The sequence below is a fragment of the Syngnathoides biaculeatus genome, chromosome 6 (genome assembly GCF_019802595.1).
Source record: "Syngnathoides biaculeatus isolate LvHL_M chromosome 6, ASM1980259v1, whole genome shotgun sequence".
Classification (NCBI taxonomy): Eukaryota; Metazoa; Chordata; class Actinopteri; order Syngnathiformes; family Syngnathidae; genus Syngnathoides; species Syngnathoides biaculeatus.
This window is the reverse complement of record NC_084645.1, coordinates 9,877,039-9,890,232: the sequence shown is the minus strand read 5'-3', so window position 1 is coordinate 9,890,232 and position 13,194 is coordinate 9,877,039. Positions and strand designations below refer to the sequence as shown.

Genomic DNA, 13,194 nt, shown 5'->3' with positions numbered 1-13,194 from the left:
AATTGGGGGAATGCCCTCTCTGGGAATCAGGCCCTTTCATGTGGTCTTGTTCACAAGAAGAATGGTGCGGGAAATCTACAGGCAGTTCAGTTCAACATCTGGGACTGTATAGTTCTGTCATGGTGAATTAAGAACTGAACTCAAAGGCAAAGCACTCGATTTACCTTTCTGTGTACTTCCCCTTCATCTATGCTAACAGACTGTGGGCTGTGACCAAAAGAACAAAATCACAGCTACAACCAGCCGAAATGAGCTTCCTCTGCAGGGTGTCTGTGCTGTCCGATAGAAAGAAGGTGAGGAACTCTGTCATCACGGACAGGCTCAGGGTCAAGCCACTGCTACTCAACATCAAGAAGAGCCAGATGAGGTGGCTCTGCCATCTGGCTAGAATTTCCCCTGTATTAGGCACGTGCCACCGGTAGGAGGCCTAGGCAAAAATGCCCAGGGGATGAACCAGCACACACTGGAGAGACTACGGTGTCTCGAAATGTATTTGCCCCCTTCCTGATTTCAGTTTTTGTTTGTGGTTTTTTTTTTTAATCTATCGCACACAAAGGTTTCAGATCATCACACCATTTTTAACATCACTCAGAGACAACCGAATGTAATACAAAATTCACTTTTCAAATGATAATTCAATTTATTAAGGCACAAAAAAATCCAATCCTTTCTGGCCCTCTATGAAAAAGTAATTTCCCCCACACTCCCTTTGTTAAATCACAAAGTCACTGTGTCTTACCGTGACTTTGGGTCAGAGAATGTGAAGTAGGCTACAAGCTCCTAAGAACCAACGCATCATGCCACGATCCAAAGAAATTTAAGAAGAAATGTGAAAAACAAGTGATTGAAATCCATCAGTCTGGAAAAGGTTACAAATATTTCCAAGGCTTTGGGCCTCCAGCGAACCACTCCCAAAGCCATTATCCACAAATAGAGAAAACAGGGAACAGTGGCAAACCTTCCCAAGAGTGGACGACCAACTAAAATTACTCCAAGTGGAACAACAATTGATCCAGGAGGTCACAAAAGAACCTTGAACATCTAAAGACCTGTAGGCCTCGCTGACCTGAGTAAAGGTCGGTGTTCTCGACTCTACAATAAGACACTGGCCAAAATTGGCATCCATGTGAGGATTCTTGGGCGAAAACCCCTAGTGTCAGCCGAAAAAGGGGGCCGAATACTTTCACAAGGGACTGTATGAAGAAATCCTGTCACCAGAATGAAGTGAATGTTAAAATGTGCACAGGAATGTGGATGCAACTCTGGGACTTCTCTTTTTTAATACGGACAAGGTTTTGGGGTGACGTAAGGCGAGAGTGGGACGCTATATTGCCAAAAGTATTTGCTCTCCTACCTTGACTCACATACGATCTGAGTTAACATCCACTTTCCCAGATATCACTGCATTAACGCTTCTGTAAAGGATGCCACAAAGTTCAGGAGTGTGTGTAGGGAATTATCAGCCATTCTTCCAGAAGTGCCTTTGTGATGTTGGACGAGAAGGTCTTGATCTATCTGAATTTGAATTCATCTCTCTCTCTCTCTCTCTCTCACTCACTCACTCACTCACTCACTCACTCACTCACTCACTCACTCACCCACCTACCCACCTACCTACCACGTGGAACTACTTTCCAGAAGAGTTGAAGCTGTTATTGCTAAGTGTGGACCAGTGTTATATTGATTAGGAATGGGATCCCAAATTAAAATTCATATGTGAGATGAGACAGGGAAGCGAATACTTTGTACCGCCCCACCACTTCAAGACGTATTACCGTACTTAAATCCTGTAAATGGAAAAGACTATTTTCGAAGGGTCCTCTGAGTCATGTTCTGATGTTAACGTCATCTCTCCCCCGTCGCCCCTACTGTGCTCCAGTCGGTACCTGCTTTTTATTTATCCTGGTAATATGATAAACAAAACACCACTCATTGATGATGAGTTTAAACTGCTGGTAATGTTGATGTGCCACAAGAATGTCCTTTCAAAAAAAAAAAAAAAAAAACAGTATAGAATTAGTTATGCGTGTCTTCTATTCAACTTCTATTCATCAATAAAGCTTTTTTTTTTTACTTTGTCTTTTTGTTAAGAAATTTGGACACTTGTCCTTTCATATTTGGACATTATTCAATTAATATTTAACTTTCATTTTCCTAAGACTTTATTTTTGTAAACCTGTACTTTATTGTTGCAATAATAGCTGAAATTCTTATGGTTCTATGACCAAATTCTAATAGCATTATAATTTTAAGTTAATTATAACTACTTGTGTTACCCTCATGCTCCTCCTTTTTGTCAATTTCTGTTTGCAACAACAAAATTCTCAAGTAGTTATTTTAATTTTTATTCCTTTGCTCGTATAAAACAAAATGACAATCTTACTCATCATGTTGACTGATAAATGCAGTAATTATCATCCATCCATCCATCCATCCATTTTCTTAGCCGCTTATCCTCGCAAGGGTCACGAGAGTGCTGGAGTCTATCCCAGCTGACAACGGGCAGGAGGCGGGGTACACTCTCAACTGGTTGCCAGCCAATCGCAGGGCACATCGAGACAAACAACAGTTGCAATCATACCTGGGGGCAATTCAGAGTGTCCAATTAAGGTTGCATGTTTTTCGGATGTGGGAGGAAACTCGAGCACCCGGAGGAAACCCACGCAGGAACGGGTAGAACATTTAAACTCCATACAGGCAGGCTGGGATTTGAACCCTCGTCCTCAGAACTGTAAGGCTGATCAGATGTGCTAACTAGTCGAATAACCACCTTTAAACTACTAAATGAGCCAATAAATGTGGCTCTCCAAATATAAAATTAAAATAATTCACAGTCTCACAAGATGTCTTCTGAAAACAGAAATTAAAATGGGAAAAAAAGCATTTTTGGATTCTGACGTCAAAATCTCATGCTTTGATTCAGGCAGCAACTGTGTCTGCCATTGGAAAGTTGATGCAATAAAAACAAAAAAAAATTGAAGCTGTAATTTATTAATGATGACTTTTAAAATAATGATTGTGTTTTGCAATTGAACAGTGTGAGAAATTATTTTTATCCTATAACATATTGTAAAAATGGCAGCACGGTGTTCCAGCGTTGGCCTCACAGTTCTGAGGTCCCAGGTTCAATCCCAGACCCTCCTGTAAGGAGTTTGCATGTTCTTTCCATGCCTGCGTGGGTTTTCTCCAGGCACTCTGGTTTCCTCCCACATCCCAAAAACATGAAACATTAATTGGACACTCGGTGTGATTGTGAGTGCGACCATTGTCTTGTATCCATGTGCGTAGCAATTGGCTGGTAACCAGTTCAGGTTGTACCCCGCCTCCTGCCCGTTGACAGCTGGGATAGGCTTCAGCACTCCCCGCGATCCTTGTGAGTATAAGCGGCTAAAGAAAATTGATGCATGGATGGGTAATGTAAAAACTGTTCTGTGGTAATATTCTTGACAAAATTTTGAAGGTATGGAAATTCAGACAATTTTGGACGAATGCTTCTGGAAGTGAATTTCTATTGGTTGTCAGCTCTACTCGATTTTATGTTCATTGTCCAGATTCCAGGTATTTCTGAACCTAACCTTCCCCACAATGCCATTTTGTCAGTATTATTGCCAAAAAAAAAGCACCATAAAATTATTTCTGGGTGGGATTTAAACGTGCCATATTTTACCAAAGCAACTTTTTTCTAGAATTTGGAATAGAATGTTTTCTCTTTAGTGCCTTATAAAACAAATGAATTCCACGTTTTATTGGCAAGAAGCCTGTAATCAGATAGTTTGAATTTCTTGAGCTTGTCACTAGGGAATATCTCTGCCAACCTCTCCAACCCCAAAATAACAAACTTGTGCTCTCAGAAGTCGTGACAGTCTCAAGTCAAATATGGACAGAGCCACAAAACTGGGTTAAACAGAGGGGCTTTTTCGTACGCCCAAACAAAGGGGTGGGGGGTAAAGAAAATGTATAGGGAGAGCCTGCAAATATGGTTGAAGTAATTCATCGATACTGACTGGTGTTGAGCTAAAGTAAATTTAACTCAATTCACTATCCATTGTTTTGCCAAGTTGCAAAGGATGGGTACGAGAATGTTCTCAACTTCTGTTTCCATGGAACACCTTATGAGTCCCATGTTACTAATAATCATCCCCAATTTGAGAATTTCCTCCCTACACAGCTTTTCCTTAAACAGGCTGACCATTTTTTTCAGTTTTCTCCAAATATTCCAAACATCTAATTCTTGAGTCCCTTTATTTCCATCCCATCTCTTCTTACTCACTGTCTTCCAGTTCTCCTTGTCATACTGTCAGAAACACCACACTTCTGCTTCTTGTACTTTCTTTGAAACCAAAGTTACTCTCGAGTTACTCTGGACAGCCATCTCATCATCTTAATTTCTGTAACATCAAGCTCATTTTGTTCTACTTTCTGAAGTGGTGATTGGTTCCAATACATCATGTACATCATGGCTAGTTTTGGCCACTTTTAATACAATTCCAAGCCGGCCATCCCCACCCCATTTCCAGTCAGTTAGAAAAGTCCAGATTGTCAGATATCTGAAAAGCATATATTATAAGCATCCTGAGCAATGATTGTGTGGTGTGGGGTTTAATTTTCCACCACGTTACACTCAGAAAACAGCGAAGGCTGACAATCTTAAAAGTTAAACCTGTTCAATATTTACAACTGCAAATCCCAATGTGTGTAGTCTACACCAAGTAAGGCTGAGCCACACATTCTGTGATTGTGATGTAAATAGTAATTGTACCCGTTCCAGTATTTGTTCGACTGGCAAAACGTGTCTTGAAGCAATTCCTAACAGGTTGGGTGAATACCATCAGTGGTTAAGTGAAGCCTCATGAAGCTTTCCTAAAATACATCCATCCATTCCTGAGCAGCTTATCCTGAATGCTGGAGCCTATCACAGCTGTCAACAGCCAGGAGGCGGGGTACACCCTGAACTGGTTGCCAGCCAATCGCAGAGCACATGGAGACAGACACTTGGGGAAATTTAGTGTTCAATTAATGTTGCATGTTTTTGGGATGTGTGAGGAAAACTGGAGTGCCCAGAGAAAACTCATCCAGGCATGGGGAGAACTTGCAAACTCCAAACGGGAAGGGCAGGGGTTTGAACCCCAGTTCTCAGAACCGTGAGGCCAACTCTCTACAGATGCTCCACCATGCCAGGACTTCAGTAATGGTGACATCTAGTGGACAACTGAAGCCATGGCAACCTCTCAAGAACACGACTGAAGCACTGGCACCGTTTCCCATGAATGCAAGAAAAGTTCAGAAATGTCTGTAGTCAGTCAAGTGTTTTGTTCAGTCATACTTAATAAAGATTAAATCACTATTACAATAAAAAATGCAGATGATCTCCCCGATACTCTAAAATGCATTCCAGATCATTCCAAAGAATAATACAAATTATATTAAATGTTAATTGTGGTTAAGGGTTTATTTAAAGCTGTGAACTATATTCAGAAAATATCCAAAATCTCCCAAACAGGATGAGAGATCCTTCCTACTTTGCAAATGATCATTGTATGAATACAGAAACCCCTGTGTGCGTATGGTGTTTTTAAGGAAAGCCTTTAAAGATAACGGTTTGTCATTTGTGGATCGGTATGGTTCACTTACAAAAATACTCTCACTCTTCAAATCTCAACTGACTCAATGATGCATTTTAAACAGTGTGTATGGCACCAAAATCAAAACCAAATCTGTCAAGCTGTCATTGGCTCGGAATGCGTCGAAACGCCATGAGCCAATGAAAAGTTTCAAAACACTGAAGGAATGAAACACAGTGATGATGTCTGAAGCATCAACATCATCAAAGTCCATTTTGTTCATCTATTAATTGATCAACAACCCGAACATTGCAAAGGATTCTCAACAGACGATCCGTTCTCATGCCCATTTACAATTGGACTGCTTATACTGCACTTACACTTGAACAGATTTAATCAATCGAATCAGATTTTGTGATACATTTTGTGACAACACAGTTGTAAGACATTGAAGACTACCCATACCAGCTGTGCAACAGCAGTCCTTTGATATATTAAAAACTAAAAGCCTGAATGTTTTCTTAATGCTCCTTAAGGTAAAGAAAACAAAACAAACTGAAGAGAATATGTTTTTGGGATCGTCCGCCGATTTGGCTCAGGTGTCATGACTCGGGCCTTTCAAGATGGTCGTCTTATTTTATCCTCCATCTTCACTACCTAAAGTTAATCATGCGTGACAAACACCTGCTTCTCATCATAGTCAGTCTCCCCTTCCCCTTCGGACTCCCCCATCCTCCATTTGAATGATCCCAATGTGGGTCTGGTCCTGTTGTGACAGCTCAGTTTGGGGTCGTGCAGCAGATTCCACATCAGCCATATCTGGGGCACACTGAGGCTGTGAACCACCATGAGGTCCCGGTAAAAACACGGGTCGAACGTCTGGAGGTGAGGTGCTGCTGATGGACGAGGAATGCCGAAGGTTCGAAAACCGTGGTGGCGTGATGGCTTGATGCCGATCAGCTGGAGGCACATTCCCAAAAACACATCATCAATGGGGAACAGCTCCACCTGGAAATAAAAATGTCAAAATGTGAAGAAAAAAGAAGTTGTAACTTCATTGTGAGTGTCAAAAATACCTGTTGACAGGAAGCGCTGAGTTTCCGTGCTGTATACCCAGACATGACGAAGCCTCCTCCACCGGCATAAGATGGGTATAAAGCACTGCCATACACAAACTCTGGCACATAGTACTTGGAAGTGCGGCGCCGAATGGGTTTGGCATTGACAATTATATCCCCGATAAAAAGATCCTTGTCTGACCTTTCACCTTGCAGCATCTCCAGGATGTTCTCTACATTCACATAAACGTCAGCATCCCCCTTGAAGATGAACCTAGATGACAACAACAAGAAACCTAAGAATGACGAGCAAATGTAGATAAGAATGTTTGCCATTTATTGGTTCGTGTTGGTGGGGCTAACACTAACTTGACATTAGGACAGGTATGGTTGACCCATTCCAGAAAGTGGGTCTCCTTTAGGGTCAAGTTGAAGAAGGTGTCTTCAAAATCCCACAGCAAGATGTCCGCAAAGGTTTGACTCTCATATGTCAGCAGCTGATTCCACAGAGGCAAAGCAGTGCGATTCTTGGGTACCCCCAGGAGGAAGACAGTACGAATAGATCTGCCTTCTTTGCCCCAGGTCCTACGTACCACCTGAGGTAATTGAGAGTAGAGAGAACTTTTATTTTGTTTAAGAACAACAAAACAAGTAAACGAACAACACATCAATTTTCAACCACATATCCCTTTCAGAGTGGAAACCAGCCCCATTGGGCGCAAGCCAATGTATTTTTCATCTAATAACCGACAACTGGCTTCCATACATCAGTCTGGCCCGGGTTAACAAAACACCACCAACAGTGCTGTTGACCTAAAGGGTGCAGAGAGAAATTGGGCTACTGTTGGTCCAACTGAAGAGGTGGTAGATTGGCTATACCGACAGAGAAGCGGGAGTGTTGGACTGAGGGTTGGCACATGAGATGGAGACACAAATAAGTCAAAGGTAGCCTGCTGCAGGAGCAGAGAAGAATGGATATTTTGTTGATGGAGAACTCGAGATGGAAGGGGGGTCAATTTTGCAAATGCTGATATTATCTGGATAGGAAGAGGAATGGAACTGGGGTGATTCCGAAGGTTGTGCAAAGAATGTTATTAAGGTGAGACAAACGGTAGACAGGTTGATGATCATAAAACTAGAAAGTGAAGCTATGATGATGAATGTTTTCACTGGTGTGGCCCCACAGGTGGAATGTTTATGAAAAGTTCTGGAGTGAGTTTGGTGAGGTTGTATAACTTATTCCTCAAGGGTCAAGGGGTTGATTGACCCAGACCTTACTGGGTATGTTGGTGAAGCCAATGGCAGTGAAGGCGGTGAAGGCGAGGATTGGCATGAAAAAAAGGAATTTGTTCAGACTGGTGGTGGATATTGCAAGGAGGAAGGAAATAGTTTTTATGAACTCAATGTCAAAGGAGACGGGGAAAATGGTGACCTACAAGAGCCAAGGCAAGCGCACACAGGTAGACTCCATTACATATCTAGATAATGCAATTTGAGAGATTATGGAGTAAGGTGTATGTGGAGGTGAGGAAAAGAGGGTGAAAGGTAGAGCTGGCGATCAAATTGTGGGATTTATGAAATGAGGAATGTTGTGAAGACTTTAAGGAATTGAGAAAAACCGGTTGTCTTGAGGAACTGGGTCAATACAGCAACAGCGATTAGGGGGACAGACGGAGTTGTGCTTGGTACAGTACATCATCTGGGAAGACAAATGAGAGCGAGCGAGAGAGAGAGAGAGAGAGAGAGAGAGAGAGAGAGAAAGAGACTTGGTGGTGAAGTGAAACTATTTGGGAAAGTGGACTGAACAAGAGCTTAGTGAAGAAGAGATGAGAAATTAAGAGAGTGGACAGACAGAACGAGAGAACAGGGGGAAAGGTCAACCAGAAAGTATTGCTGAATTTTACGAGAGGTGTGACACAATGGAAACAGTGAAGGAATAGTACATCTTAGCAGCATGGATGAAAGATACTTGCCATTTTGGTTCTGGACGTAAGTATACAGCTAAAAACACCCAGCTACATCAGTTCATTCAAAGATGAGAGCTGTAGCAATGGTAAATTCTGTTCTGTGACAATAGAACCAGTAGGTGCATTGAATAACTGGATGAGACCATAAAAAATGTAATCGTTTACCTGCCGCTTATCAAAATCTGCAGCGATGGACTTCACTGCAATGAGCATGTAGAGCTCAGGACTTTCTCCAGCTTGTCGGGATCCTCCCAGCTGACATTTCTGTGGTTGATCTATGAGCAGCTGAAAGTTGCGGTTGTCCTTCTCTCGCAGATAGCCCTCAAAGTCAAAGAGGGGCATTGTTGGCAGGGGAGCACTGCTCATCTTGGTCGGTGTGGTGCTCTTCTGTCGAGATTTTGACTTTCCTTTGGCTTTAGACTTGGGCTGAGGGCGTTTTGGCTTCTGTTCACAGGGAGCTAGCTGAGGCTCATACGGCCGGACTCCATTCTGCTCATTTGGACACATCATTACAGAAGACATTCATTGTACTTTAGATATTTAAGAGCAGTTTGTATTACATTATTTTCAACATTCAACATTGTGTTAAAGATTCTAACAAATCAAAACACAAACAGCCTCGTAGCGGATATTGCTGAGTGTAGTTTTGTTTGTGGATAGTTATAAGGGTCCATTGCAGAGCTGTACGTTGACTCTTCTTAAAGCTCAAGTGTCGACAAACAGATGATTTTTGGTATATTATTAATGAAAAACCCACAGCCAATATGGTCCCATGTGTTTTTTCACCACAAAACATGATTTTGACGAATACAGCTTTTTGTAACTCCCGCCATGAAAATCCTCTCAGGAATTTGTTGTCGAGAAGAAGCAGGAAGTGACGTAAAGGACAGTGGCGCCCCCTCGTGGACTCGTTGATTTTCATTAGTTTTACCTCCGCGAAGGTAGCTCGTTGTTCTTTCGTGTTAGCCAAAATGCCGGCTCATTGCATTCCTGGACATTGCTTGAACACTCGGGAGAATGGAATTACCCTTCATAAGTTTGAAAGAGACCCTGTTCATTGTGAAAAATGGATCGCACGGGTGCAGAGGACGAGAGCTTCGTGAGTTACAAATAACAGGTAGGTGTGTATACAGCTACGAAAAAAAATAGTTTGGGGCGGACCACGTAATCGGTCTCTCATAACGTAGCAAAAGATCCGCGTATGAAATGTGTTGATGTGCGCATACAGCTACTAAAAAAAATAATAGTTTGGGGCGGACCACGTAATCGGTCTCTCTCATAACATAACAAAAGATCCGCGTATGAAATGTGTCGATGTGCGCGTCGCCCAGCCAACAATGTCTCACTCAGCCTGCAACATAGCTCGGCTCCATCCCCTCCTTATATAGCACGGCGGGCCGAAACTCAGCCACACCGGCTGAGGCGTCGCTTTCGGCGGTCACATCTTCCGCGAAGGCTGCGCGTCGGGCTTTGCGAGGGGGGTAGCTCTGAAGAACCCAGCCGAGAATGCGTTACTCTGTCGCGTGCAAGCATGAAGCGCGCCGGCTCGACCTTGAACACAAAGCGGCACCGCTTGGCTCCGTCATAAGCCACACCGGCCGGCTGCGATGAGCCGCAATGGCTCATCTCCGCCGCGGAAGTGGATCGGACGGGATGCGGTTTGGCCGTGATGGCATATTATCTGAATATGGCTCGAAACAATAGTGTAATATTGCCCTGAGGGCTCGAAACAATAGTGTAATATTGCCCCTGTAACTTCACTCGGTTGTGTGGTGTTGTCCTTTTCGAAAAGAGCTTCCGTGTCAGAAGGGGCGTTGGAAAAATCCGAATATCTCTGTTGTTCGGCTTCCATAGTAGCAGGCACTGCACATTTTCAACGGCGGAAGTGACGATGACGTCAAGGACAGATGACGCGACTAATATGGCGACCACTTGGATGTCGAGGGACACTTAATTGCGCAACTTTGTGCAGGATGACGCGTTCTCCGCTCACTTTTTTTTTTGTATAGACATTGAAGTGAATAGTGTTAGATGTATTTTTCATTACAATATCTATTTTAAAATGTTTATAGGGATGTCACCCGCACTTTTAACACTTGTACAAATCTCTCTTACCTGCAGAGACTCCTGGGCCACTCTGGCTCCATTGGTTCCCAGCAGAGTCCGACTGGAACTGGTGGGACGAAGGATCTCCAGCTTCCACGTTGGCTTGTCCCACCCAGAGGACAGAAGGACCTGGAACATTGAGACAATGAGAAAGGAAGCTTTGTGTAGGTTAGTTTCTTTTCAGTATTTGATTCCATTCAGGTCTACCTGTCGCACGTAAAGCAACAAAGAGAGGAGCACCAGTAGAAGCATCGTGCACATCACATCTCCTTTTAAGTAGCATCTCCTTCTCCTCATCATAACGATCCTCATGTGGTTTCAGTAGCGTGTTGAACAGGGGCTGAAGTAGCACGAGATCTCTGGAGCATCTCTGCTTGGAGGACTTCACCATTTGTCCTACACAATGTGTCTTTTTTGTAGTTTTTCAGAGTCCAAAAGGCAAACATGTATTCTCATTTTTTTCTTCTCCACAGCCAGCACAGGAATCTTGGCATAAACAGAACAGAGCCACAACAACTGGATGAGGACAATCCAGAGCATAAAGAACTAGATTTGAGCTAACTCTCAAACAAGGAGTTTGGCTGGTTGTACAAGAGCAGAGCCATCCTGTTCACTTTCAGTCCTGTACATACGGTTTTATCTCCTGGAATCTTTTGCTCCCCCACACCCCTCCACACAAACACACAGACTCTTACATTTCACAAACAAAATAATGCTCTATTTTGAATTCCAGTCTCTTGTCTGCTGTCATCCGGGTGCCTTGCAGTGGTTTGTTGCTGCGTGAAGACATTTTTAAAAAATATATTTCTAATTTAAAATTTTTTAAAATTAATTAAAAAAAACAAATGCTTGTAATATTTCGAAATATCAGCTCTATTAGCTCAAATAACAAAAATACTGTAAATAACTGCAACATCATATCTGCAGCATCAATCGGAATCACTGGTCAACTCAAAATGTGTGCGAATTGGGGGAGGGGGCGTGGCTGCTGTTATGTAAGTGAACACAGTACAACATTCGAATCTGGATGACATCTAATTAATTAAGGGAACAACGTGGCACCAATACATTCACAGTGTTCGGGGGGGGGGGGGTGCGACGCTTGTAAATGTAAACGACAAGGTTTCTGTATATGGAGCCTCTAATTGTTATAGTGTAGAAGAGAACGTCATAGAAAAGTCAGGAAAAACTCGCACACTTAAATAATGCAGCTGCTTTACAAAGTATACAACTGGTCTCTTCATTTAAAACGTGATCGTAAATTGTAAGTATGTATATATTTAAAAAAAAAAAAAAAAGGTTAATTCAAACTTACCAAAGAGGACGGACAAGGTAGAAGAAAGTGGAAACATCTGTATGGGCTGCGTCTGAATGCTGGCACTCATGTTGCCTTCGGGTGCTCTGGAAAATGTGGGACACTACCAGCCTTTCTGATTCATATTCAGGGAACATTCAATTTCTCCAGCTTGCATGTCGTTTCAGAATGTGAGATACGATATATAAACTAAACGTTGCAAAGATGAAAAGTGATTGCAGATGTCCTTATACCACCGGCAAACAGTTTAAGATGGTACAACCTGTGCTCGCCTTTATAAGGGAGAACGTGAAGGCAGCTTAGTCTGTAACCTAACCACGTGGCTGAAACAGTCCTCAAAACCGAATCAGACAGCGCAATGGGGGTTGGGGTGGTCAGTGAGGGGATTCCATAAAGGGACCGCGAAGGAAAATGACATGCACCCATCTCCATAATGTCACTGAGTTTGTTATGAATCATTTATAACAGAAGTAAATAACTATAATGGCAATGGGAGAGGAGATGGGAAGCTCCTCACAAACAGTAGCTACGATGATAATTTAAGACCGCTGACCATGTTGGAGTATCATTGAGCAAGATAATGAACCAGTGTATGAATTAATTCAGATAGTGGTAGTGGTACAGTATTTCTCTTTGGGAACATTGCCTCTTAGGAGGAAGATTCTGGGTTAAAATCTAAAGTCCCATGAAAAAGTATTGCACCCTTGGCAATTGTTTTTGCATAATTCGAACATTTGTCTCATTAAACAAATGTAATTATCAGGCAAATGTATCCCAAGTGAACTTAAAACTCTGATTTTAAATGATTTTTATTTATGGGATCTATTCAGTTACCTGGCCCTGTGTGCAAAATTAATCGCCCCTCCTCCTAATAACTGATTGGGCCATAATCAGCAGTAATAACTGAAATCAAAAGGGTTCTCTAAAATGCTTACATCTCTCTGGAGGCATTTTGTCCCACTCTTCCCAGCAGTATTATTTGACTTGAGCAAAAAACTGAGGGTTTTCAGGCATGAATGGACTTTTTAAGGTCATGCCACTGCATTTCAGTCAGATTCAAGTCTTGACTGTTACATTCAAGGTGTGTTTTAGATCGTTATCCTGCTGCAGAACCCAAGTGTGCATCATCTTTACATTGCAAACTGATGGCTGAACACTCTCCATCAGGATTTTCATCAATCCATCAA

The 13,194-nt window shown here is 42.4% G+C and overlaps 1 protein-coding gene across 2 annotated transcripts; it reads right to left on the bottom strand.

Annotated features, from left to right (window-relative positions):
* Nucleotides 1–5,433: 5,433 nt before the first annotated feature.
* On the bottom strand, nucleotides 5,434–12,289 carry b3gnt9 (UDP-GlcNAc:betaGal beta-1,3-N-acetylglucosaminyltransferase 9). 2 transcript variants are annotated; one of them, XM_061822399.1, is made up of 7 exons: nucleotides 12,008–12,289; nucleotides 10,900–11,178; nucleotides 10,702–10,821; nucleotides 8,752–9,075; nucleotides 6,989–7,215; nucleotides 6,638–6,893; nucleotides 5,434–6,569 (listed from the first exon to the last, which is right to left on the bottom strand). In XM_061822399.1, exons 2-7 carry the CDS (start codon nucleotides 11,002–11,004, stop codon nucleotides 6,225–6,227), a joined length of 1,377 nt encoding a protein of 458 aa, XP_061678383.1. In that variant the 5' UTR covers nucleotides 11,005–11,178; nucleotides 12,008–12,289; the 3' UTR covers nucleotides 5,434–6,224. The 2 variants fall into 2 exon arrangements, with proteins under 2 accessions (XP_061678383.1, XP_061678385.1); XM_061822401.1 differs by having other exon boundaries at nucleotides 10,900–11,088.
* Between the last annotated feature and the right edge of the window lie 905 nt (nucleotides 12,290–13,194).

Excerpts from the sequence above, each read along its gene's own strand:
- b3gnt9 (XM_061822399.1), bottom strand. The coding sequence starts at position 11,004 with ATGAGGATCGTTATGATGAGGAGAAGGAGATGCTACTTAAAAGGAGAT. Across the intron at positions 10,822-10,899 it reads TGTTGCTTTACGTGCGACAG|GTCCTTCTGTCCTCTGGGTG; the intron begins GTAGACCTGAAT and ends TCAATGTTCCAG. Across the intron at positions 6,570-6,637 it reads TCAGCGCTTCCTGTCAACAG|GTGGAGCTGTTCCCCATTGA; the intron begins GTATTTTTGACA and ends TTTTATTTCCAG.